The 22,801-nt window shown below is 53.1% G+C and overlaps 3 protein-coding genes across 4 annotated transcripts; 2 read left to right on the forward strand and 1 right to left on the reverse strand.

Moving 5' to 3' along the window:
- Positions 1-1,186: 1,186 nt before the first annotated feature.
- Positions 1,187-1,517, forward strand: PV07_00486 (uncharacterized protein; the record flags this gene model as incomplete). Its single annotated transcript, XM_016386940.1, has 2 exons — positions 1,187-1,237; positions 1,308-1,517. 2 exons carry the CDS (start codon positions 1,187-1,189, stop codon positions 1,515-1,517), a joined length of 261 nt encoding a protein of 86 aa, XP_016253868.1.
- A 1,599-nt stretch (positions 1,518-3,116) lies between these two features.
- PV07_00487 (uncharacterized protein) lies at positions 3,117-6,840 on the forward strand. Its single transcript, XM_016386941.1, has 3 exons — positions 3,117-3,452; positions 3,516-5,581; positions 5,637-6,840. The coding sequence occupies exons 1-3, from the start codon at positions 3,257-3,259 to the stop codon at positions 5,685-5,687; spliced, it is 2,313 nt and encodes a 770-aa protein (XP_016253869.1). The 5' UTR covers positions 3,117-3,256; the 3' UTR covers positions 5,688-6,840.
- Positions 6,841-17,831: 10,991 nt separating this feature from the next.
- Positions 17,832-20,961, reverse strand: PV07_00488. Of its 2 annotated transcripts, XM_016386943.1 has the most exons (4): positions 20,361-20,961; positions 19,801-19,822; positions 18,991-19,220; positions 17,832-18,922 (listed from the first exon to the last, which is right to left on the reverse strand). In XM_016386943.1, the coding sequence occupies exons 1-4, from the start codon at positions 20,412-20,414 to the stop codon at positions 18,470-18,472; spliced, it is 759 nt and encodes a 252-aa protein (XP_016253871.1). In that variant the 5' UTR covers positions 20,415-20,961; the 3' UTR covers positions 17,832-18,469. The 2 variants fall into 2 exon arrangements, with proteins under 2 accessions (XP_016253871.1, XP_016253870.1); XM_016386942.1 differs by having other exon boundaries at positions 18,991-19,822.
- Positions 20,962-22,801: the final 1,840 nt, after the last annotated feature.

Below are 22,801 nucleotides of genomic sequence, written 5' to 3' on the forward strand. Positions count from 1 at the left end.
GCATAGACAGTTCAAGTGTCTCCTGCCATAGCCTTGTTCCTTGGCCCAGCCAATTAGAGCGGACGGTACAAATGTCCCGTCATATACCTCAGCCTCGTAAATAAACACTTCCGGCTTCGTGCCCGTAGCACAATATAAGTACAATCAAGATTATATATAGCCATAATGCACTGAATACCCTGTTGCCCTGTTGCCCTATTGTTCTATTGCTCTGCCCAATCATGACCAATCTTCCTTGACCCTTGGCCTTCGTTCCTTTGTCGTCTTCTTGTCGTGCCTTGGTTCTGGCTTTGTGTAACAGGAACGTCAATTTCAAACAAGAGATCGGAGGTGCAGCAAGAGTGATTACCTCTGGGCATAGAAGCGACCTGCCACCTTCGTGATCCACTTCAAGACAAGCCCAGTAGCATCTGCACGGCAAAATATATCCCTATACCGGTTACAACAGTCTCGCGGAGGTGGTTTGTGTATCTACGAATCATAGCTCAAATGCAATAAATTAGGCACCAACGCCCCTCATTTCCAATTCGACGAAGCTCGAGCATCTGCGAAGGTAATCACATGGCTCGGCTGTCTAAAACTGCCCACTCGTATGTCTTTCAAATCAAGCGTGGTTTGTGCAGAGCGATTCGAGTATAAAGCAGGCGGCTTTCGCCTGATAACCGTCAGCCCAAAGTTTTCTTTTGAGCTATTCACCCCTCCCTTCTAGTCTTCTCTGCTATTGTTTTGTTGTCTATTTAACATTACTTCATAGCTCTGCGTTGTGCATTCCCAATATTAGTGCAAGGTCAGCAAATAGGATGCTTCAACTATGCCATGCAGCAAAGTATATATTGTAACCTACGTAAGTATCAACAGGCATATGTTGCTCCCGCCGTCCCCGATTTCAATGACAAGCCTCGCAGACCAATGCGATTTCTTTGCTGCGCCTTCTCGACGGGCCGGGCCCAGGCGATGTATCAATGTTGTATACGCTGTAAATACGGAGGTCTCCCGGAAATGCAATACTCGTGTGTCTCCAGTCTGTTGGAAGTAGACTATTTTGCTAATTCATCTCCTAGACAAATGTGCATTTCTGTACTGCACTGCTGACCCGGAGGTTGGTAAATGGTGCGGTGACCGTAAGTATCCGTACTCCGCTTATATGATAGTACTAATGAGATATCGGTAGACGCCTGTCTTGCCCATGGCTGTAGAGAACTTCGTGTGGCAGAGGACCTTGGGTATTGTCAATTCCGTAAGGAAGCGTCTCATAGAGGCTATTACCTCGATATGAACCCGCCAAAATAAGACTGACATTTCCATAGATGAATGCATTCAGGTGGGCTGTGGCAGCAGGAAACAAGCCGGCTCGGTATGGTGTGCAGCACATCCGTAATACCCAAGGCAACAAACGGTACGAACCCGGTATGACCTCACCAGCCTTCGTGCACGGCGTTATGTTTGGTGAGAAATGGCCAAAGGTGGAGGACGATGCCGACCCTCCCGAGTACCTCGAGAAGATTGTCCTCGTTTGAAAAGGTCAAATGCCGATCAAGGAGAATAGGTGACAATAGAAGGAGCGTATCAGGGAAGAGCGATCAAGGAGGTTGGCACAGGATGAAGGGAAGAAAGATCAACGCTCGCACCCAGGGATTAACATGCGAGGCTGTTCCGCTGTTTACAGCTGTCACGTACGCTTGCTAGAAATCAAGACAGAGGCTGCTGGAGTAGGGTCTATGCAGCTCTGTCGTGCTTGTGGCATTTTTGGCCATTGGCTCGATCGACGGAGGAGGTGTGGTCTCAACAAAAGGATATGATGAGTGTACTTGTAATGTAGATTGTCGACAATTGTGCCCGCTTAGGCGCTGCTTTTGAAAACAGTCGCGGCCTTATTGGATGAGCCATGGAGCTTGACCACCACCGCCACTAGTGCGTGAGTAACTCAGCCCCGCACTGCCAGCGAACACAGGGCGGCACCACCCACCTCCCGATTGGGGTTGAGCTGCGCGCGGACACGAAAGTCACACCTCAGCGCGGCGTAGGCGCTCGTTCATTACTCTTGGATATTGTGGCTGTCAGTTCTCTGCCGCAACATCGGTCACAAGATCAATAAGATGGTGCGCCCCTGACAATCTTTGCTACGAACACATGCTAACATCATACCTCAGGAGAGCCCGCACGAGCAGCAGCAGAGCCTGCTACTCTCCCGGATCATAACGAACATCGTATACCATTCCCTATCTTATTCCAAGGATCGAGATTGACGGCCATGACCAGGAGAAGTTGAACGAAGCAGTGATGATGATGAACAGGAATCTGCAGGTACGCGCCCTAGAGAACAGACATGGAGACTTGACGTTGAGAATGGATCATAGGATGTCAATGTTCAGAACATGAATGTCGAATTGGTTGCGCAAATGTTCAAGAATTATCAGTCAAATGTTCTATTCCATCTTGAAGGTTAGAGAAATCGAGGCAAGATGAAGATTTGGTTGAAGTGACACTCTTCTAGCAACGGACAACCTGAAGGATCCATTATGAAAACACCGATCGTTGAATATGACATCTCAAAAAGTGATATGGGGTCGACAACATCACAACCCGATGTGTCGCAAGTGCCTACTCGGCGTGATTACAGAGAAGATACATTGGAAAGTCCGAACAGTGTTATTAAAAAGACGCCCAATGGAATACCCCGCCATTCCTGCCGGAACGCAGCTAGAGTGCCTCGATGCTAAGATGGAGAACCGGCTTCCTTCGAGGATCGATGCAAGTCGACGATGGCACTAGCAGATGCGGGACGAGCACCAAGCACGATGACTTGTTTGGCGGACTCAGCTCCTTGCGGCTGGCAACAGATCGATTGCAATTGATCACTTATGGCCAGAAAGCGCGTCAGACTCCGAGCATCTGTATTAGGGTCTGCGTATTTGAAGTTTTCTATGCCACCAGAAGCCGTCCTTTCGCAATCCGTAAAAGATGATTCATATGGAATAGTCGCATCTAGTCATTTAGCACCTCAAGTGTTAGTTTGCTGCATCAAATGTCCCTCCGCCAAACGCGGGCTCTGTAGCATTTCTCCGCAGCGTGACGCGCTCTCCAACATAAATTTAATCCTTGTTCAGCCGTCCTCCCTTGACCGCGCACACGGTCAGTTTTCAGAAACTGACAACAAATTGCCATCAAGCGGACATTGCGAAGGAACCAGGTACCAAATTCGGACCTCACTCAAACAAGGATGCAGTATTGGGATCTCTAGGATGAACACGACAAAATGACAATCACATCGATTAACCGGCTCGTAACAGAGCGTCGCTTTCCTACACCTCCCCCAGACAGCCAGCCGCAGTCGAATCCACGAGTCTATCCCGCTCCAGACTTTCCTTTTAGAGGATGGCAGCCTCCGAAAGAAGATGGTTATCGACAAAGCGCAGCCACTCCATCTGAGAGCGCAATAGTCATTGACAATGGTAAGGCAAAGACACCTAATCCCGAGTGCTGCGGGAATGGTCAGCTAAGATGAATTGTTACAGGAGCTAGCACCATCAAGGCCGGATTCTCTTTTGACAAGAGCCCTCGGTTCCTCGTACCCCCGATCATGGCGAAATTCAAAGATCGAAAGTTCAACAAGTACTGCGCCTTTGTCGGCTACGATGCTTACGCCGATGCCACGACTCGTGGCCAAATAAGGACGGCTTTCGAGCAAAATACCAGCATTCCGACGAATTGGGATATCTTAGAAGGGGTATACGACTACATTTTTCTCAAATTGGGGGTGGACGGAGAAGGTACTGTGGGTAGACCGCTGGTCATCACGGAGCCTGTCGCAAACCTGGGCCACAGCAGAAGAATGATGAACGAAATGCTGTTTGAATGCTACAATGCGCCGAGTGTCACGTACGGAATCGACAGTCTGTTCTCCTACCGCCAAAACAAGGGCGAATCTGGGCTCGTCGTGTCTTCATCTCATACATCGACCCACATCATTCCAGTGTTGAATCGGAAGCCCCAGATGCAAATGTGCACGAGGTTGAATTGGGGAGGCTCCCAGGCTCAAGAGTACCTGTTGAAGCTCATCCGCCTGAAGTATCCGACCTTTCCTGGGAAGCTGAGCTTGGAGCAGATGGAGTCATACATCAAGCAATATTGTTATCTCTCCACTGATTTCCCGACCGAGCTGTCCACCTATCTAGATTGGACTGGTCTGGAAGAGAAGCGAGATATTATAATCCAGTACCCCTTCACAGAACAGGTTGTGGTCGAGAAATCGGCCGAAGAGCTCGCCAGAATAGCGGAGCGCAAAAAGGAATCCGGTCGACGGCTCCAGGAGCAAGCCGCGAAGATGCGGCTGGAGAAGCTCATTAAAAAAGAGCAAGAATTGGAATACTATCAGAAACTGCACAACTCTTACGTGAACGCACCGACCAAAAAGGAACAGCGCCGAATCTTGGATGACCAAGAGCTCAAAGACGAAGCTGCATTGGAGAGGATCATTCGTGACCTGGATAAATCAATCAAGAAATCCAGAAACAAGGAGCTGGGAGCTCCCGAAGAAGAAGAAAACTTGGAAGAGCAGCTAAATAGATTCCCTCTTCTCGATGTCCCGGATGATCAGCTGGATGAGGACGGCATCAAGGAGAAGCGGCATCAGAGACTTATGAGATCGGGCGTCGAAGCAAGAATAAGGGCCAAAGCGGAAAAAGAGCGCGAGAGAGCGCGTGTGGCAGAAGAGGAAAGAAAAGACCGCGAAATGCGTGAAAATCACTTTAATGAATGGCTTGCGGCTCGTCGACAACAACGCCATGCACTGCTGGCGAAAATCAAAGAGCAGGCAAGGCAAAAGGCAGATTCCAGCAATCGCAAAGGCATTGCTTCGCAAATGCGTATGAAGACGTTGGCGAATCTCGCTTCAGATGGACCGAAACGGAAGCGCAGAGGCGGAGGCGATTATGATGATGACTTTGGAGCCAACGACGACGACTGGGGCGTTTACCGCACCGTGGCTACTGAACCCGCCAGCGACGACGAGGAGCCTGAGGAAGACCCGCTCACCGCATTGAAGGCCCTCGAGAGCGAACTTCTGCAATTTGATCCAGAATTCTCGGAAAAGGACACAATTGAAGCACAGAACGACTGGACCAAGAGCGTTCTGCATGCCTTCTTGCGAGGAGCGAGGCCAGCGGATCCGGAAAGCCAGCGAGAGGCGAACCAGATCCATCTCAACGTCGAGCGCATCCGAGTTCCTGAAGTGGTATTCCAGCCCGCGATTGCTGGCCTGGATCAGGCCGGTCTAATTGAAATTATTGAGGGCATCGTCATGAGTCGTTTCTCAAACTTTGACCAACAACAAGCGCTCTTGAAAGATGTCTTTCTGACCGGCGGAAACACCATGTTTCCCACGTTCGAGGAACGACTCAGGCAAGAACTGATTGCAGCATTGCCGTGTGATTTTACAATCAACGTCCGCAAGGCAAATGACCCGATCCTTGATGCCTGGAAAGGAGCAGCTTCCTGGTGGAGTACCTCGGATGGGATCGAGCGTGAGTCGGCCACCGTTACGCATGCGGAGTACATGGAGAAGGGAAGTGATTACATCAAGGTAACCCAAGCCTTTGGCCTGCCCAATTTTGGCTTCAACTGCTTACACGGTGCAGGAGCATGACTTGGGCAATTTCGTGGCCCCCTCTTTCACGTTCGGAGGTTGAAAATCGTCTGTCCGGCGCTCGTTGCTGTTGCAGAGCAGCTCTCGCGTGATGTCGATCCTCGATCCTCGAGCATTCCTCCTGAAATCAAAATTTTGAGATGAGAATAGCCAACCCCGCCTCCTAACGGCCACAAAAGAGTATACTCGCTTCACACGCGCAGTGGTGCAACCAGATCTCGCCTCTGCGGTTGAGGTGTTCTTTCGGACCCCCGACATGAATGACTGGGAATAACAGGGGGCAACAATTGCCTCGCCGCGCTTGATATGCAAAATTAGCCAACAACTACCATGTTTCTCTGCCAGCAAGCTGTGGGACAAGAATCGAGAAGGCTCAGAGCTCATTCAGCCTCGTCACGATGTGCCTGGCTGTCTCCTCATCCTAGGTTTTGGTTGCAATGTGGCGAAGCCCGGAGCTGATCCTTGTTGCACAACATGAGGATTCTGGCCATGACAGAACAATGTCGGAAACATCAACCGGTCCACTATGTGACTATTTTGCGGAGTACATCTTCCTCTTCGACGGACTGTTACATGGCCGCGGTCGATGTTAGTCATTAGCTCGGCATGCATTCTGTTTATCGACATGATCGTCGCTCAGCATCAGGTCTTCCTGATCGTCGCGAATCTGCCGATCCCAGAAACGTCATGAAACAACGCTGGCAGGGGCGACAGCTGGCAGGGGATGGTCCTTACGACGCTAACGGTGCGGTAACGTGACACGCCACTCCCTCGATGAATTGCCTTATAACCGAGCCACTCAGTTGCCTCTACGAGGTATTCCATTTTGGGGAATTTGTGCATGGCTTACTAAGATCTTACATGAATAATATGGCAAGCTTGTTATTCCGTTGCACAAGTCTGAGGCAAGGCTTCGGAAGCCGGATCGACAGAACCAACTTCCAGGCATGTCCTGTTTGAAGAGACACGCTATTCTTATCGCCGAACTGCACAAGGCCTTGTGAGCCCGAGGCTGCAGGCCCCATTCGGAAATCTGTAGTCCTGAACTTTGCAAGGTTGTCGGCACAGCAATACGCAGATAGTTGAGGCCCTTGCAAAGCTTGTGCAAGATCGCTCCCCTTTGCAAGACATACTCGTACCCATCATCTCGTAGTCATGGTTTACGTCAAACCTGTCCTACTCGTATGCTCCTATGCCAAGAATGAGCTTTCCTCTGCGGAGTTTTCCCAACCTCGTCCTCCACAGGCGCAATTGCCACGAATTCTTGAGTTCCGTCTCGCCGGATAGACGTGCTATGTAAGCAGTTTTCAGGAAAGAGAAGGAGCAATTTCCTCAGGACTCCATCAGCTCCTCGTACCCAGCCGATTTCCGCAACCGAACGAAAGAGAGCTGCCACCTCAAGCCTTTCAGGTCTGCAAGGTCCGCTATGCTGAACCAACTTGACCAATCGGCGCCCGCATGAAAAACGGATACCGATCGTGCGCGCCTTGCAACCATTTCCGGCGAGCGCTGCTCTGCTGACAGCATCCTGTTTCCGGCCTGGTCGCCTGGGCCGCAAACCCGAAACAGGAGGTGGAGATGTGGTGTGAATGGACAATGGTGACGCCGAGGCAGCTGGGGAGGTACCTTCCAACAGTTCCAAGCTGACTCAATCCTTCCGTAAGCGGGCTGTGTGCTTTGGATCTTTTGGGCGTGAGGTCGCCGGCCAGCCAATGGGGATATGCAGCTCTCGTCATCTTGATCCACACTGGTCCCCGAAAGCCCGAGTGCCCACCCCAGGATCAGCAATTTTCGCTCTACCAAGGGGAGAATCCGCAAGGCCGCCAAGAAACAAGGGGAGGAAGAATGAGCCATGGGCCAGCGGTACGCGATGAGGCTTCCAGGCGTTCCTTGGCCATGTGGCAATTGATCTCAACAGCCGAAATCGAAAGCATGTCGCAAGGCTGCGACGTCAGTATGAGGCTCGTAACGACACACGTGGCCGTACGGTACTGTCATGACGGCCTCGTGTCACAGGTGTCATTACATACGATACCAGTACCATTACCTCCACGTCACTTGGCACTCGTGACTGGCTTCGTTCTTTACGTCCTCCCTCCCTCACCCTCTCGTCACCATCTCTTCCATTGATCACATTATCCTCCGAACGTGATATGGATGTACCTCCTCACCACCCTTACCCTCTTGACGGCACTAACTCCCAACAATTCCCCAGTACCAGCCCTACCTCGGTCCTGGCTCCCCCGATCTCGCTGGACGTTCACCCTCTGCGAGCAGAGTCGTCATCATCTTGTCATGCTTACCTGGGTTTCCCATTGTGGTCAATCCTCCAACGCACGGTGCAGGCCAGCCTACCCCAGCTGCTCTCCTTGAAAAGCTGGAACGCAGTACTACTGCACGACGTCGCTGCAGGCGCAGCTCCTTCCGGAGGCCCCATCTAGCTCCCGTGGTCGATCGTCCCGGAGTTTCACTCTCCCGCTGCTCTAAAAATGCTTTCAAGATGTTCTGTGGAGCCATACACCTTCTGACGGGAAACCCGCCCATCGACGTTCTTGGGTAATGGTACCTGCGACTTCCCCTCCGCATGGCATGCAAATCTAGTAACAATGCTGGCTGGCCAGTGCCAATCGGGTATACCCTCCGCTGCGCACCGCCCACCAAGATACTTGGTGACATGGTTTGGGTGCGAATGATTGTTCGAGTGCCCACGAGTGTAATCGTTTCGAAGTGAAGCCGGTTCGGAAATCAAGAGACCCACGCCCTCCTTCCGGTTCAGCGCGACACTGTTATGTCCGCAGGGCGCAAAACGCGCACCACGATAGCCGTGCACCATGCTAACGCAACTGGATGTTACAGTTTCGCAAGTGATTCCGGACATCCAGGAATCGTGCTGAAAGAAGAACACTTTCCTGAATGCCCTGGGCACACCTCCCGGCCGAAAAACGGTGGCAAGTCATTTCCTACCTATGAATTCCTCCTTAGGGTCTTATCCCGGATTTAGCAGGTCGCAACATTCGACGAAGATACCACAATCGCAGAATCCGCTGCTAATCGCTCGATCCCCAAGACTCTGTCCAGAAGCTGCACCTAGTTCTCTGTCAAGGATCACCCTTGCCAACCGCGACCATGACGTTTTCCTGGTCCAAACTTCGTGGGGCAAGCTCAAGAGGTAGGGCTACCATGCATACCTAGTTCACTTAACACGATATCGAGCAGTTTACAGACCTACAGCTGGGGTTAGCATGCGTGAGTGAACGAGCTAGGGATGCTATGGCCACCATTCGCCGCTACCGGCATCCGCAAGAATAGGCAGAGAGTTTAGAGCGGCAGAAACAATTTGGCAGCCGCCAATCATATTTGCACTGCTGAATTGCTCTATGCAAGCTCGCACAGTCATCAGAGCCCATTTCTAGGCGTCGCCGGCGGGGGTACGTCGCGATTCCGGACCCTGCATTGAAAAGATCCTGAGGTGTGTGATCCACGCATCCAAGGAAACCTAACCACGACGGCCACTACACGGCTATGATGCCTCAAACGCGGAACGCAGTGGTCGCACTGTGAAGGTAGTGGAACGACTGTCAAGTTTCCACCTGCCCACTAGTCTACGCAGCCTTGAGTCAGAAACTGCTGCACAGGATCGGCGTCTTCGAACACTTGCTGGTCACGTAATTGCTGCTCTTCGAGCTCTGTCTAATCAAGGATCGAAGCTCAGTGAGAATGAGTAGGCGCAGCTTAACTACTTGGAGATAGTGGAGCAGACGTTTTCTCACCTCTATACCTGCTCTGAAGCACGAGAGGGGCGCGTGCTATCAGCCCAGGAACATTTGACACCTGCATGACGAGTCTTGTTCTCGGTCAAGGTCCCGGATAGACGGCGCGAGGTCTTGGAAGCGGAAGCTTGGGTGCTGGTGGCTCCCAGTGCTTGCATCAAGCTTCAGAAAAGGACTAGGACACCATCCCCAAATGAAATACAATCGCGGCCGCTGTTTTCCTATTCGAGGAGGGACTGCCTTTCAGTATCACCTGTTGCTCCCGGCTGCATGAGTGCCTGGAGTTGTCTTTCCCTCAGCGTTCCAACTACACTCGGTCAACACCAGCGAGATTGTGTTGGTAAGATACAGCGAAGTGCCAGGTTGGTGGTCGAAGGTCTATCTGCGACAGGCTGGACTGCTTAGGTGAAGACATCGCGATCTCTCATCAAGCTGCAGAGCGACTTGCTGCCTTATCTGGAAGGTACACTTGACGATTTCGGTACCCCCGATCAGTCAGCTATCCAGCGTCAGGATTCTCTGGTTTCAATTCCTCGATCGCCTGACGCCATGTGGCAGCAAACATCCATGCAACTAATTTATCATGGCTTGTTGTTCCCAGACGCATCCGCGTCAAACAACGCGGAGTACCGACTCGAACACACGAGGGGAAACCATTATCCAAACTCTCGAGCTGCTGACTTAGTTTGCATCTCATGTGGAAGGAATATGAGTTTCCATTTCCTCGACGTCCCCCATGGCATAGATTGAGATCAAGCAGAGCGAACATCCAACGGTTTCTTTTATGATCCCGGAATCATGCGTCTTCCTTCGGCCACAGCAGGTGCCCAGATAACTCGGCAAATCACATCAACAAAATTTGTGCGAGCGGTATTACCTATGCATCAAAAATTACAAGGGCGATGCTTCGGCGTGAAGTTGATACAAAACCATTGTCAAGCTTGCACTGTTCGTCGCCATTGAACTTGTCGGACCTTTCATCTGGGCGAAGGTTCCAGCTGGCGTACACTTTAAAAGGGTAAGGGTGTGTCTTGAGGAAATCATTCTTTCAGAGTTCCAAAAGCAGCTCGATCATAGCACCTCCAAAGAATCTAATGCTCAGGGAGGCGGCGACACAAGATGACATAGATCCCACCTCAGGCAGGAACCGGATGAAGCCTGACGCGACTGTACATGCACTGCCACCCTTCTCATCAACCTTGTCTCGTATGTCACTGGTGTCTGACACCAGAAAGGATTGTAACTCGCCTGCGAGGCTGAGCAGTCGATCCTCTTGACCTCGGAGTCGGACCCCGACAAATTTCCTCTCCGGCGTGCATGCCACACTTGCGCAACGCTTCTTCAAGGCATATCTTCGGTTGTTTGTCATACACGTGTGGACAATCCTTTTGTTGTTGAACGCAGGAACCCAAGGCCCATTATTGTCGCACGGTGACCGAAGAAGTGCCAGAAACCCCGGAATGGGACACGGCCGACGGAAACCATAAACCTCCCAGCTGCCATGTATCTGATGGTGTCTCGAGCGATTGTTCAGCTGATCCGTGTTCCTTTGCATTCCCTTTTGAGGGATCCTGTGGCTGCCAGGAATGGATTTCTGAATGAAGGGGTCGAGGATTACTCAGGCCTCTAACGAGGCTACCGTCACCAAGACGGTGTATCATCATACCACCGGAGACGTTAGCTTCGAAACAGGAGCCTTCCCTCACTTTGTGACCTTCCGTCACACCACCACTTCGTCGCGAAGCGAATACAAGAAATGTCGAACGATAGCTGGTATTGCAACCACCCGATTGCAATCCTACAGACGCGGGTGTCACCTCAAGGTTCTAGAACCACGATGCGGCCGCCTTGTGCCAAGACCGTGCTTTGATAATGAATCAGTCATTCGCTTCGGGATTTGGAATCGGAAGGCTGCGGATGATCCGGGGCTGGTAAGGGACGCCTTTCTTCTGCAGCGTCTCGCTCCTCGCAGCAATCCATCAGCGACGCAACCAACCACAGTCGACTGGGGAAATTCCAAATGCGGATAGTAGCGCTTCCGAATGCGCAAGTGCTGATCAATTGAGGCAAAGGCCCATTGTCTGAAGGCGGCACTGTTTTCAATCACAGAAGCAAAGCAAAAAGTCGAGATCTGTCAAACAGGTACTGTTGTCCAAGGACCCTCTCTTTCAGAAATACGGCTGGGACCAGGTCTCGGATTATCTGACGCTCAGGGTCCCCAGTCGATTTCAAATCGAACGAGACTTTCTCACCCGCTTACGAGTTGTATCGCGATAGGGCCACCTTTTGCTATTTCTGAGCCCTCCACAGTGCGTACCGGGGAGAGCCGTGCCTTTGGACACAGTGAGGGTCCTCGTGTTCGCTTTTGTTCCAGACCATGCTGGGGCAGGCACTTGGGAGAAGGTCCAGACTCTGTCGAAGAGCGATTCAAGCTGAAGCATGGATCGGATGACCGATCCGTATTGTTTTCATGCAAGGCAAGTAATCTCCTTGGTTACACGGACATTGTACGAGATGAGGTAAGTGTCCTTATTCCAGCAGCATCAATCTAGAGGCCGTGCTAGGCTTGTTATTGTCTTTTACATGTCAGGACGGATGGTAGTGTCAAGAACAAGAAGCATTCTGTCCCCTTCCCCCAACCCACCCTTGCCATTTCCTAGAACGCTCAGTAGCAAGGTTGGCTCACAGTGTCTTTCTTGGGAAAAGTCATGTTACGACAACACGGCCAGCCTTCACGCTACGGATGGCTTACCTTATATAGTAGGTAAGCGACCCCCAACTCGAGTAAGTACATCATTTTCAAAGAGGCGCCGAGAAGCCCTACGGAATGCCAGGATGCGGAAAGCCAGCGCCGAAACCCCTCCCCCCTGCCATTTCCTGTTATGGCTAGTTGGCTCCTTAGGCAGTCAAGGATTGTCAGCTTGCCGCCTTTACTCTTGGACAGCAAGAAGCCCAGGGGAGCAAGAGAACAAGCAAGATTAGCTATTCCATCGCCGCCGATCTCCAATGGAGCATACATAGCTGAATGCTTTCTCCGCGCGCGGGCGCGGCTTTGCGGCCTTTGAGCGAAAGCCGACTGAGAAAACTTGCTCAAGCGAAGAACATCCCCCTGGTTCCCGAAATACACCCAAACCCCCAGAAAGCCTGGCTGGCTGGCTGGCTGGTTGGAGGTTTGGCGGCCAAACATTGAACCTGCATTGGCTTTGCGCACCTTTGCATCCTTCTGCCAGGTTGATTCGTTTTTTTGTTTACTGATCACACTCCACGGAACCGCCGCACGCTGATCTCGACAGATCGGGTGGGAAACACAAGAGGCAAAGGAGACAAGGCACTAGGGGGAGGAGAACGAACACAGCTACCAGCACGCCGGCCCATCAGTATGAACGGGACTTTTGTGCTGTTCCAGGAGAAGTCTGTCCAAGCGTGTCACTGTGCATCTACGGGCGTGCGGAAAAGGTACGTAGTAACTCAGTACCCACGAGGGGACAGCGTCGATGCCCGAGAACCAGCTATTATCCACGAGCTCTCTCCGGACCGCAATCGTGGGCTAGCAGTAGCAGTAGCAGTAGCAGTGCCAGGAGGAGGACGTCCGATCGATCTCGAACTCCCCTCTTTTCTCCTCCCGCTCCCCACGCACGGGCTGGGTGTTTGTTCTCTTGTACGCGGTTCCGCTCTCATTCTCGCCCGACGATACACCTCGCTCGCCATTCTCGCGCGAGCCTGCGCACGAGAGAGAGAGAGAGATCTCGATGATCGATGATCGATGAGTGATCAATGATCAATGATCAGTGTTGTGCGGGTTGGGTGTTATCACACCACAGAGGGGACACAGTCGGTGCGCATTCGAACCAAGACAGTAATTAGCATTTGCACGGCCACCCTCCTCCTCCTCCTCCTTGTTGCGCGTGATAATAACCCCGTTTTCTCACAGTTTCCCAATCGGGCAATTTTTATCTTCTGCCTTAACCATACCATACCATGCCCTGTCTAGTCTTGCCTTGTCCTGCCTTCTGCCATACTATGACACGCCTTGCGTTGGCCCCGTCCCTATTCCTTGGCTCCCCATTCCTTCCTCCTTCGGCTTGCCTGCCCTCGCCCACCGCGTCCGAGGAATCTTAGATACACATAGATCAGGACACGGGGTTCTCTGGGCCATCTACATAACCAATTCGAGCGCCGCGGCTCTCGAGAAAGGGGAGGAGCCCCGGGAGAAAGAACGATAACGAGGCTGCCACACCGTACCGACTGTGGAACAACAGCCACCGCGAGAATTCCACCGTCACGACTTGTTGCGTGAACGAGTACATACATAGGAGTATCGCGAGGCTTGGAGTTTTCTTTCTTATGTCAGCGCCCCTCTTGGCCCCCGACGATTGCGGTTCAATTAATATGATATCCGAAACGGGAAATCCCCAGGTGAGGACAACGGCGATCCACAACAACTACCTGGCCAAGGACCTCGTACCTCGTGCCTCTTATTATTGCCAAGCGATTGTCGGGAAGTTCCATTCAACTCTTTACATATACCTACCTCCCTCCCTCTATCCCTACCGATCTACATGCCTAGTTAGGACATAACTAGACCCTCGTCTTATTACGACTGATGTGTCCCACTGTAAACAATACTCCGCGGAGTAGGAAAGGATAAGGGATACCTACTTAGACTAGGCACATTATGCCGCGGAGTCCCCTCCAGGATGGCAATACGAAGACTAACGATTTCTGAATGCCCCCCCGAAAAAGAAAAGAAACTTCACCCACTCCCAGATGTCCAAGCCACTACCTGTTGTGGAGTAGTAGCTGCAATCGGGCATGCGGATTTATTTCCCTGCGCTGGCAAACGAGAAGCCATGATTTGCTCGCGGACGGGGTCTTGTCCGACAAAGAATACAGAACGCTCACAAGATCCGCAGCCTCCTCGTGCGAGTTCCGGAGGTAAACTGGTATTCAATCCTCCTGAATGTTTTCCGGGGGGCCTTCTGGGCATGTACCGAGTCCTGGGTGTCAATTACGTAGTGAAGATGCGCGCAGATCAACAGAATCAAAGATCCTGCAGATAGATCCATGACTCCGGAAGAGGCCTCGTTTACCTAGGTCTCCGTTCCTGCAAGCCATCTGCTCATGTGAGATCGGAACAGGGAATAGAGAGGTGACGGAGCACCTGGGATGGGCTCCCCTGAAAAGCATCACTCCACAGCATTCGGGTCAGGAAGCAGTGTCTGTAGTCATCGGTTCCCGAGTTCTTGCGTTCACCTAGTCCCAAAGTAGCCTGTAGCCAGGATATGGACCTCGATCCCAATACTGGTCTTCGATTTCGGCAGCTCGTCTAGGACTGCATGAACGACACAGCCATGAAGCAGGGCTCTGTTGAGCAACCCCCTTGCTCCTTGTTCATACCCTAGCATGTGGTGTGTTCCTGCAATGGAGGAGGCGGCGGGCACCTTGCGCTATCGTAAGCCGACCTCGTCATAAACCAGTTGGGGATCTTAAGCGGAGTTTGGGAGACAGCAGAGCGGTGGTATGTAGTTCCGCCTTGCAAATCACCAGACTGGGAATCTGAGCTTGCCAGGCCGCGCTCCATCTCCAACACAAAGCTCCACTCGATGTTTGGAGAACTTGGTCTTATGCAGATCTGGAGTGTGGCGCAGTTTGAGGCTGCTGATGGTGTCCGGAGTAAACGTCAAACAGTGTCGATACCATAATTACATGCCCGTCTCTGCCTGAGGCGCTCAGAGTTCCCCCTGGCGCGTTGTATACCTGTTTTGGCCCGAGGTCCGGCGATCGGCCATAAATAGAGTGTCAGGCACAGCATTGAACTCTTGCCAGCCGTGGATTTGGGGCTCATATACATAGATAGGTACAGACCCCAATTGCGGTCGATCCCTTCCTGCCCCAGATTGAGAGGGATGAAGTGGAATTCGAGCCCCAAGCTCATCACTCGCGGCTTTGGGTAATCATCCAACTCCCGCATTGTCCCCATGCGGCCGGCATGTTTACCTCCTTTGGTATCACTTGCCGTTCCTTTGGAGCCATGTAGGTTAGGCCTGGAACGTCGGGGGTATACTTTTGATGGTTCTGTCGACGCCCAACGTCAGGGAAGAATGCCAAGAGCATTTGACGCGTCCTTAAAGCTTCTAGATCCTAGTCGGCTGACTGTCGGCAACGTAAGAACGGGTTTCTTTCACAAAGCTAGAAGGAATGATCGTCGTGATGGATCTCGCATTATGTCAGTTGAGCAAACCTACCGAAAATGGAAATGTAATGGCACACTCCCATTGAACGATGTTGGATAAAGTTGGAAGCGGAGGCTTCAAGCGTAAACAGCCGCCGTTTCGCCCAGGGGAAAAACGCCGCCACTGGCATTTGCGCATGCCCGGAAGGTCGGAGATCGTCGCTGCTCCCAATTCCCAGCCTGCGGGCGAGGGACTTGTTTGCGCGGAACTGTTCTTCTGGGTTGGCGATGTTGCGTCAGATTGTCGACAATGTCCTTAGCACTGAGAAGTCCCGGGCTGTACCGTTTGCCTGGCCGAGCCAAATTGCCCAGATAAGCGACTAGGCTATTGCTGCATCTGCCCGACGGACAAAAGTCCCAACACGAAGGATTCGACCCATTGGTCATCTTCCAATCCTTAGTCATGGGCGAGAGCCGTCTCCTCACAGCCTGATGGCTGGGGCTCGATCGTACCGTTGGCACACGGGTGTCATCTCCCGTACGGCATGCAGCGGCCGCACTGCCCGTCAAGCACAAGCACCCTCTTGGACGTGAGTGTTTGCATCGCAATGGTTTAGCGGTAGAAAAGGGGAGCGTGGCAGAGGCGCTCGGGAGGCGAAGATTACAAAATAGAGGCGGCTTATCGTCCGACACGTGGCGGTCGTGCGGAAAGAGAGGCGACAGCTGCGATCATATCGCAGACCTTTGACCTTGGTATGCTGCTATGCGCCGTGGAGACGGGGGCAAGAAAGATCGGTTCCGCTCCCCTAAACGGGGGGGGGCATCTGCAGCCCTTTGGATCAGTCTTCGTAGGGCGAAGTCAGGCACGTCTCAAGTAAAGGCTAAACATTTCGAAGGCCACGAGGGAGGGGGCAGAGGCATGAAGGGGATTTACCCAGGGCCCAGGTCGCGCTCTGTTGGGCGACGAAGGTGCTTCAAGGGGTGCATCCGACGCTGGCTCAATGTTCATTTGCAGACAGGGACGCCTGGCCGGGCTCGGGACGATAGGCGGTAGGCGGTAGACGGTAGAAATGAGGTTTCGGCAGGGCCGATCCGTGCGAATGTGAGCGTGGGTGGTGGTGATTGATGGAAAGCAGTGAGAGCGGCAAGACGGCAAATGGGCGTGTCAGAGGCTGGGCTTGGGGGGGAAGCTTCTGTGCAGGCACACACAGAAACTAAGGCGAGAAAGGATACAATAGCCCCTATCCTGATTGGCCCCTGCGGGCATGGGGCCTCCGCCATTGCCCCAATCGGGCGTCGGCCACAGCAAGATGCGTATTATTATTTGGGTAATTTTCAGCCTGCCCTTTTCGCTCGGGGGGTGTGTAATGACCGGTACTAACTTCATGTAAGCGACCCAGGTCACGGTACCCAAGTCTCCTGGGGGGCAATGAAACACCTCCTTGTAACCTTTTGGCAGTACTACCGGTTCTGGACGCATTACTGTATTGCTGAGTCTGAGTCGACCATCTCATTCTGACTTGACATTCCAAAATTGCCCTTACCTCCCTACCTCTCCCCCCCCCGTGGCGGTTTGGGGTCCTGGGATGTATGGACTCGGGTTGCATTACTAAACCATTACCCGCGCTTGTCCGCAGGCCTTCCCCATATTGTGTGCTAATGATATCTCCTAGGCATCTTTCCGCCCTCGGCCGTATCCCAAAAGAACGAGGGCCAGACTTGGGAGTTGTCACCTTTTTTTTGTTTGCTCCTCCATACATCGGCTCCGGGCACCCTTTCCAGTCCCTCGAACCTTTGCTGACGTACCCGCGAGTCCTGCGCCGCCGCCTCGGGGTGTCGGAAGAGGGGGAGAGAAAACGCAAGGCCAGAGATCGTGAGGGAAAAATGGAGGGTCAAAGGCATACTGGCTTTCGCCATTCGTGGTAGTACCTCGCTGCGGGCTGCAGTCCTATTCTGGCAAGGTGACTGGCCTCATTCCCGTCGGTTTCACAGGCAGATAATGTAATATCAGTCGCTTGATTACCCTCAGAGGCTTAGCCCTAGTGCCAGGCGGCCGCGTTCCCACAATCTGAATCTCTGGCGGGGGAAAGAGGAGACGGGGAGGGCTGGTCCTTGTCCTTCTGGAGACTAGCAGAGTTGCATGACACGCGGGACGTGATAGCCTTAGGAGCGATCCCTTTGCAGGCCAGGGGATCCTCATTGGCGTAATCATGGTCAGGATCACTAATACTGACACGCTTTGGGGCCTTGGTCGGAGTTAGGAACCAGAAACCACCCGCAAGTCAAAGCCCATGCGCGGGCACCCAAGCTCGGTTCCTCTCGCGTCATGGAAAGCCTCATTGAAGCTCTGCGAGCTGCTAGCTGACTCAGGATCTGGCTGTACAATGAATGCGACGCGCTCACACACAACCACACGCTCGAGTTCGTTTCATACACCAGCCTTGAATTCTTGTACAATGTTGCTGGCTACCAGATTTCAACGGTAGTACACGTGTAGAGAGACGTTTACTCCATCACACTTGTCTTGGCCGGTGGCGTGTTATCCACACAGCCATTCCTTCCCACATCTACCGTTTCTTCTTGTTCTTGCTCGTCATCATCATTCAGCCAGCGCCCTTTTGAAAATGTTGGGTCTGGTAAGGTCTGACATCACAAGCGCCTTTGCCCCTGACCTCATGCGATCGTCGCCCTTGATTTATGTTCCCGAACGCCGTTACATTCATGTTCAGTACAGCGATGGTCCGCCCCCATTGGGAAGCCCAGCGCGAGTCAACGCCCCTTAGCAATGCCTTTCCTGTGAACCTTGTAGAGCAAAACGCCCCTCTCATGACACTGGTCTTCCCGCCGAGTGCGGGAGGAGAAAACTGAAGAAAACTCGTCGTCTTATCGCGCACCTGCAGGCTGCTGTGACAGAATGGCAGGCCCTTGCAATGCTGCTTGAGATGGCGTCATTTCGGCTGATCCTGTTCTCGGGCGCTTGGTGACAGGAGACTCGGAAAATGTTGGATCGGGATAGCCACTGCGATGAGGGTCATGGTGGAGGCTGTTGAGACCATCCTGCGGTTGGCCCACCGCACCCAATTCTGATAGACGAGGTAAGGTGCCTGGTTGTTGAGGAGGGCCGGCCTTGCCAGGTTGCAGGCCGTCGACGTTGCTGGGCGGCGGCGGCACCTCGCCTTGCGACTCTAATAATCGAGACTGGAGATTGATGATGTAGTCTCGGAGTTGGTAGTTTTCGGCTTGAACGGCCTTGAAGTTTTCGCTCAGAACCTGATAGTCTCGCACTTGCTCTTCGAGCTTCTTGATATAGCCCTCTTTTCGTTGTCGGAAGGCCCGCTGGAGTCGGCAGCGTTAGCATACACAGGCACAAGGTCAAAGAACCGACAGGCTCAAGTCTTTCTCACCTGGGCAGCTCTGTTTTGGGCAGCTCTCTTGCTGGTACTCAGCTCACGCTTGCCGTAGCCTTTGCGGCCATCGCCATTGTTCTCGCCCCCATCGCTCTCTGCGCTGCCGGTGACGGTGTCGTTGTGCGCAGGATCTTGTGGCGGCGAGGGGTGGTGCTGGGGCATGCTGTCGAGATGATCCGGCAGCATGGATGACTGAGGTGGTGGAGGATAGTGTTGCTCGCGCAGAACTATTGAATGCTTAGAGACCGGCCACGGGGAAAGTAGCTGAGTAATAGATGTCATGGTGTTGTGGGGTGTGGTGGTACAGAAGAGAATGTTATGGTGTATCAATCTGAGCGGGTTGAGAAGACACAAACAGTCCGAAGAACAATCAAAGTCCTCAAGTCCAACAAGGTACGGGGAGACAAGGCTGGACAGAGGAGGTGGCCCTCGAGGGTATATGTATGCCACGGGAGAGGAGACCGGGGGGGGGAGGGGGTGGTTCGATACCCTTGCTTCTTTTTGGGGACAGGATAAATGATGCTGTTCTTGCAGGGGGGGGGTGTGTGGTGAACGGTAAAAAAAACCGCAAACCAAACCAAAGTTACAATACGGTATTTGGGTATCGCGGAACGGGATCGGCGATAGGCAGCGGGCAGGTGTAGGCATGCAAGGGAAAGCGACCAGGGCGAATGTGTGGAAGCAGAAGGAAGAGGCGAGCAAATGGTGCAGAAGGCTGGACAAGGAATAGCGGGTGATGGGTGAGGGCCGGAGGGTCTCAGGCCCCAGTCCCAGAGCGCAGAGTGGGTCGAGGATTACGATACGTACAGTGCTCGGATTTGACAATGTCCTATTGCTCAAACGGGTCAGAAACGTTTGCCGTAAAACCTTAGTGTTGGGGGGGCGTGGGCAGCGTGGAAAAGGTTGATGCAAGATCCAGAGAGGGAGGGGGGCCTCGAGGAAAAAGGCTTGGGACAGGATGGGGGGTGGTGGAAGGCAGAGAGATGGAGCCAGGCACCGATGCCTGGTTGTGACGGTGAAAAGGGGAGCGGGTGATTGGGTGGTACAGGGGGAAGATGGAACATGGAACATGGGGGAACCACAGTTGCGGTGATGGTGATGCTTTGGGTGACTGTAAGTCATGCGACGGGGATGAGGTGGAATGGCCTGCGAGAATCACCATCCCAGCAGGACTCCAGATGGGCAGGGCGGTCAAAGGGGGGTCCGTCCCAGGTGGTCCGTGGTCCCGGTATGCCAGATTCTTTGCCTGGGGGCTCCCAAGTTTGATGAAGACCCAGGATAGAAGTTGGGTACGAGGACCACTTGGACAATGGGCAAAGCGCAAAGCAGCAGTCTGAGTAAGGACCAGGGTGGTCTTGGCTGCTTACCTGAGGCATGATTGAGGAAGAGCTAGCCGTGCGAGGAGCGAGTGCCGGTTGCATCGATGATGATGATTATACTGATGACAATAATGGACTCTGTTTCGTGGGGAGGAGGGGAGCCCGTGGTGGAGTTGCTGAATGATTGGAACGACCGACGAAACAGGCTACAAGTCGCAGGAGCCGGAGGGATGGTACGAAGGAGCCAGAGGAAATGATGTCTGATCAAGACCGAATGGGGGGAGATGATGATGATGATGATGATGATAGGGCCGTGGTGATGTGAGGTGCAGACGGGGTGACGGGCAGCACAGGCCTTGGGGAAGTCCTCGTAACAAGCAGGAGGGGGCGGTTATGACCAAATGTAAAAAGGCAGCAATCGAGCCGGCGGCCGCAGGAGGAGAAGAGACGATACGGGCAACGGGCAACGGGCAGCTGGAAAGGCCAAAGGGTTTGGTTTGTGCGTGGTCGAAGTTGTTGGTCGGTGCGTGGGTTGTGGGTTGCGTGGTCAGGCTCCGGGTGATGAGTAATAAGGGTTGAGGGAAGACGGAGCTTGCGAGGCGAAGCGGCGGAAAACGATGGACGAAAAACGAGGCTTGATTGCGCTGCGCTGCGCCCGCCACAAGGGGAGCCTCGAGAGTGGGAAAAGAGGAAGGAAAATCAGGGAGCGCAGGCACCGAGGAGGGATGGGTGGATTAGCAATTTCTTACCTAATGGGAGGGCCCGGTACGGACTCCTTGTACTTGTACCGAGTAGTTTGATGCGAGTGCCACCAGAGTGCGACGCGACTCGGAGTGGGGCGCCCTGGCCCTTGCTGCCGCCAATCACCGGCTCCCGAGAAGAGGCCCCTCGCGTCACCAGTGGCTTGGCGGCGCACTATCCCTAGAAAGGAGGTGGTAAGTGCTAGTCCAACAATACCCCGCTGCTTTGAGCGCGCTGTTTGTTCGGGAGCCGCTAGTCCCTTCTCGGAGTGGCGCATGGTCCGATCACGTTTAAATGTTTGGCCCAATCGCCGTTTCCTGTTTGCTGACTACATATGCCGTTTCCGGTATCCATTGAGACATCCAAGGCCATTGCAGCAGTCAAAGCACCAAGCCCATCGCTGCCTCTTCTTAAGCTTCCCGTTGGCTCCGGACTATTTACCCTTTCCGGTCACAGCCATCGTGAAGAAGAACCTCCCCTGCTGACTGTTCCCTGACTGTTCGGTCTGAGTCTCGTGTCTCACTCCATACCACTTCATACCGTATCTATTTTGCGAATTCCATGAATCATTACCACCAGGCGACGTATTTGCTGGCAACTACTTGATGCGGCTGTTGTCTTCTTTGCTCCTCTCCGATCGGTATTGCCACCGCCACTCTGTTGTATGACGATCTTGGGGCCTCAGCCCTGGTGGTCCTTGCTTCCTTTCCGACAGCCATACACAACCAGTCGATCACCTATTTTCGAATCGTGATTTCCGACTCTCCATCGAAGCCTTGTTTCCATCCTTCAAGCATCCTCTCCATCCTGTCCTTCCTTCTAGCTGACTGATCATCGGGCCGCATCCCATCATCGTCAGCTGCTCGCCTTTATACGGGTACATTGAAACCATTATTGCGGTCTCTTGCCCTCGAGAGATACCTTCTAACCACAAAAATAGACTTGTCGCAAGACGTGCATCGGCTGGGGGGCGGCCTTGGCCCCCTTGGATCTTCGCCGATCGTATTCCTTCGTCATGCTACATCTGGAATTAAACCATGTCGCATAGCAAAATCCTGGCTACCGTGTGTGCCTGGGTCATCCTTTGCCTCAGCGACACCAGGCATGTGGCTAATAGTGAACGTCGCCTTGCTTGGGGCATTCTGTAATACATCCATCGGAGGCGCACGATGGCGTGCACTCGCCGCCACCTATTAACCGATAAGGCTACCGCTTCTCGTACATCATTCAGTAAGCATGTTTGGCCAACATGCTTGCAATGCGTAATCATTTGCGCCGCGACGATGCTCGCACGACCATCGTTCTTTGGTGCTGACCTAATTGAATTGGAAAACCTTGCCTTGAGCTGGCCGACGCAGGAATGCGGCTCTCCCGGGCGGTGGTTTGTTTTGTGCCTCATCCAATTTGACCGAGATGTTCGGGCTCGATGCCTCTCTGTGCCTAGGGGATGGAATGGCGAAATCCAAGAATCAGCAGGAAGCTGTTGGTCGTCTCCGCGACTTGCCTCAGACCCACTGCTGATGCTCTGAGACAATCTGTCCGTGCACGACGTCGGCCAATATCACTGCCATAATGAATGACTTGGTCGCGTCGAATGCAATATGAGTTTGTACGTGTTGCCGACCTCGACCTGAAATCTCACCCTTTTCTCAGTATAATGGAGGGCATCCCGATAGGCCTTGACCCTGACACAGCCCAGTCGAATCAATATCTGGGTCTGTCTTCAGTCGGCTGCGACCACCTCGGGG

The sequence above is a fragment of the Cladophialophora immunda genome (genome assembly GCF_000835495.1).
Source record: "Cladophialophora immunda strain CBS 83496 unplaced genomic scaffold supercont1.1, whole genome shotgun sequence".
Taxonomy (NCBI): domain Eukaryota; kingdom Fungi; phylum Ascomycota; class Eurotiomycetes; order Chaetothyriales; family Herpotrichiellaceae; genus Cladophialophora; species Cladophialophora immunda.

Excerpts from the sequence above, each read along its gene's own strand:
- PV07_00487 (XM_016386941.1), top strand. The coding sequence starts at position 3,257 with ATGACAATCACATCGATTAACCGGCTCGTAACAGAGCGTCGCTTTCCT. Across the intron at positions 3,453-3,515 it reads CGCAATAGTCATTGACAATG|GAGCTAGCACCATCAAGGCC; the intron begins GTAAGGCAAAGA and ends GAATTGTTACAG. Across the intron at positions 5,582-5,636 it reads AGGGAAGTGATTACATCAAG|GAGCATGACTTGGGCAATTT; the intron begins GTAACCCAAGCC and ends TACACGGTGCAG.
- PV07_00488 (XM_016386942.1), bottom strand. The coding sequence starts at position 19,641 with ATGCCTACACCTGCCCGCTGCCTATCGCCGATCCCGTTCCGCGATACC. Across the intron at positions 18,923-18,990 it reads CCCAAAACAGAGCTGCCCAG|CGGGCCTTCCGACAACGAAA; the intron begins GTGAGAAAGACT and ends TGCCGACTCCAG.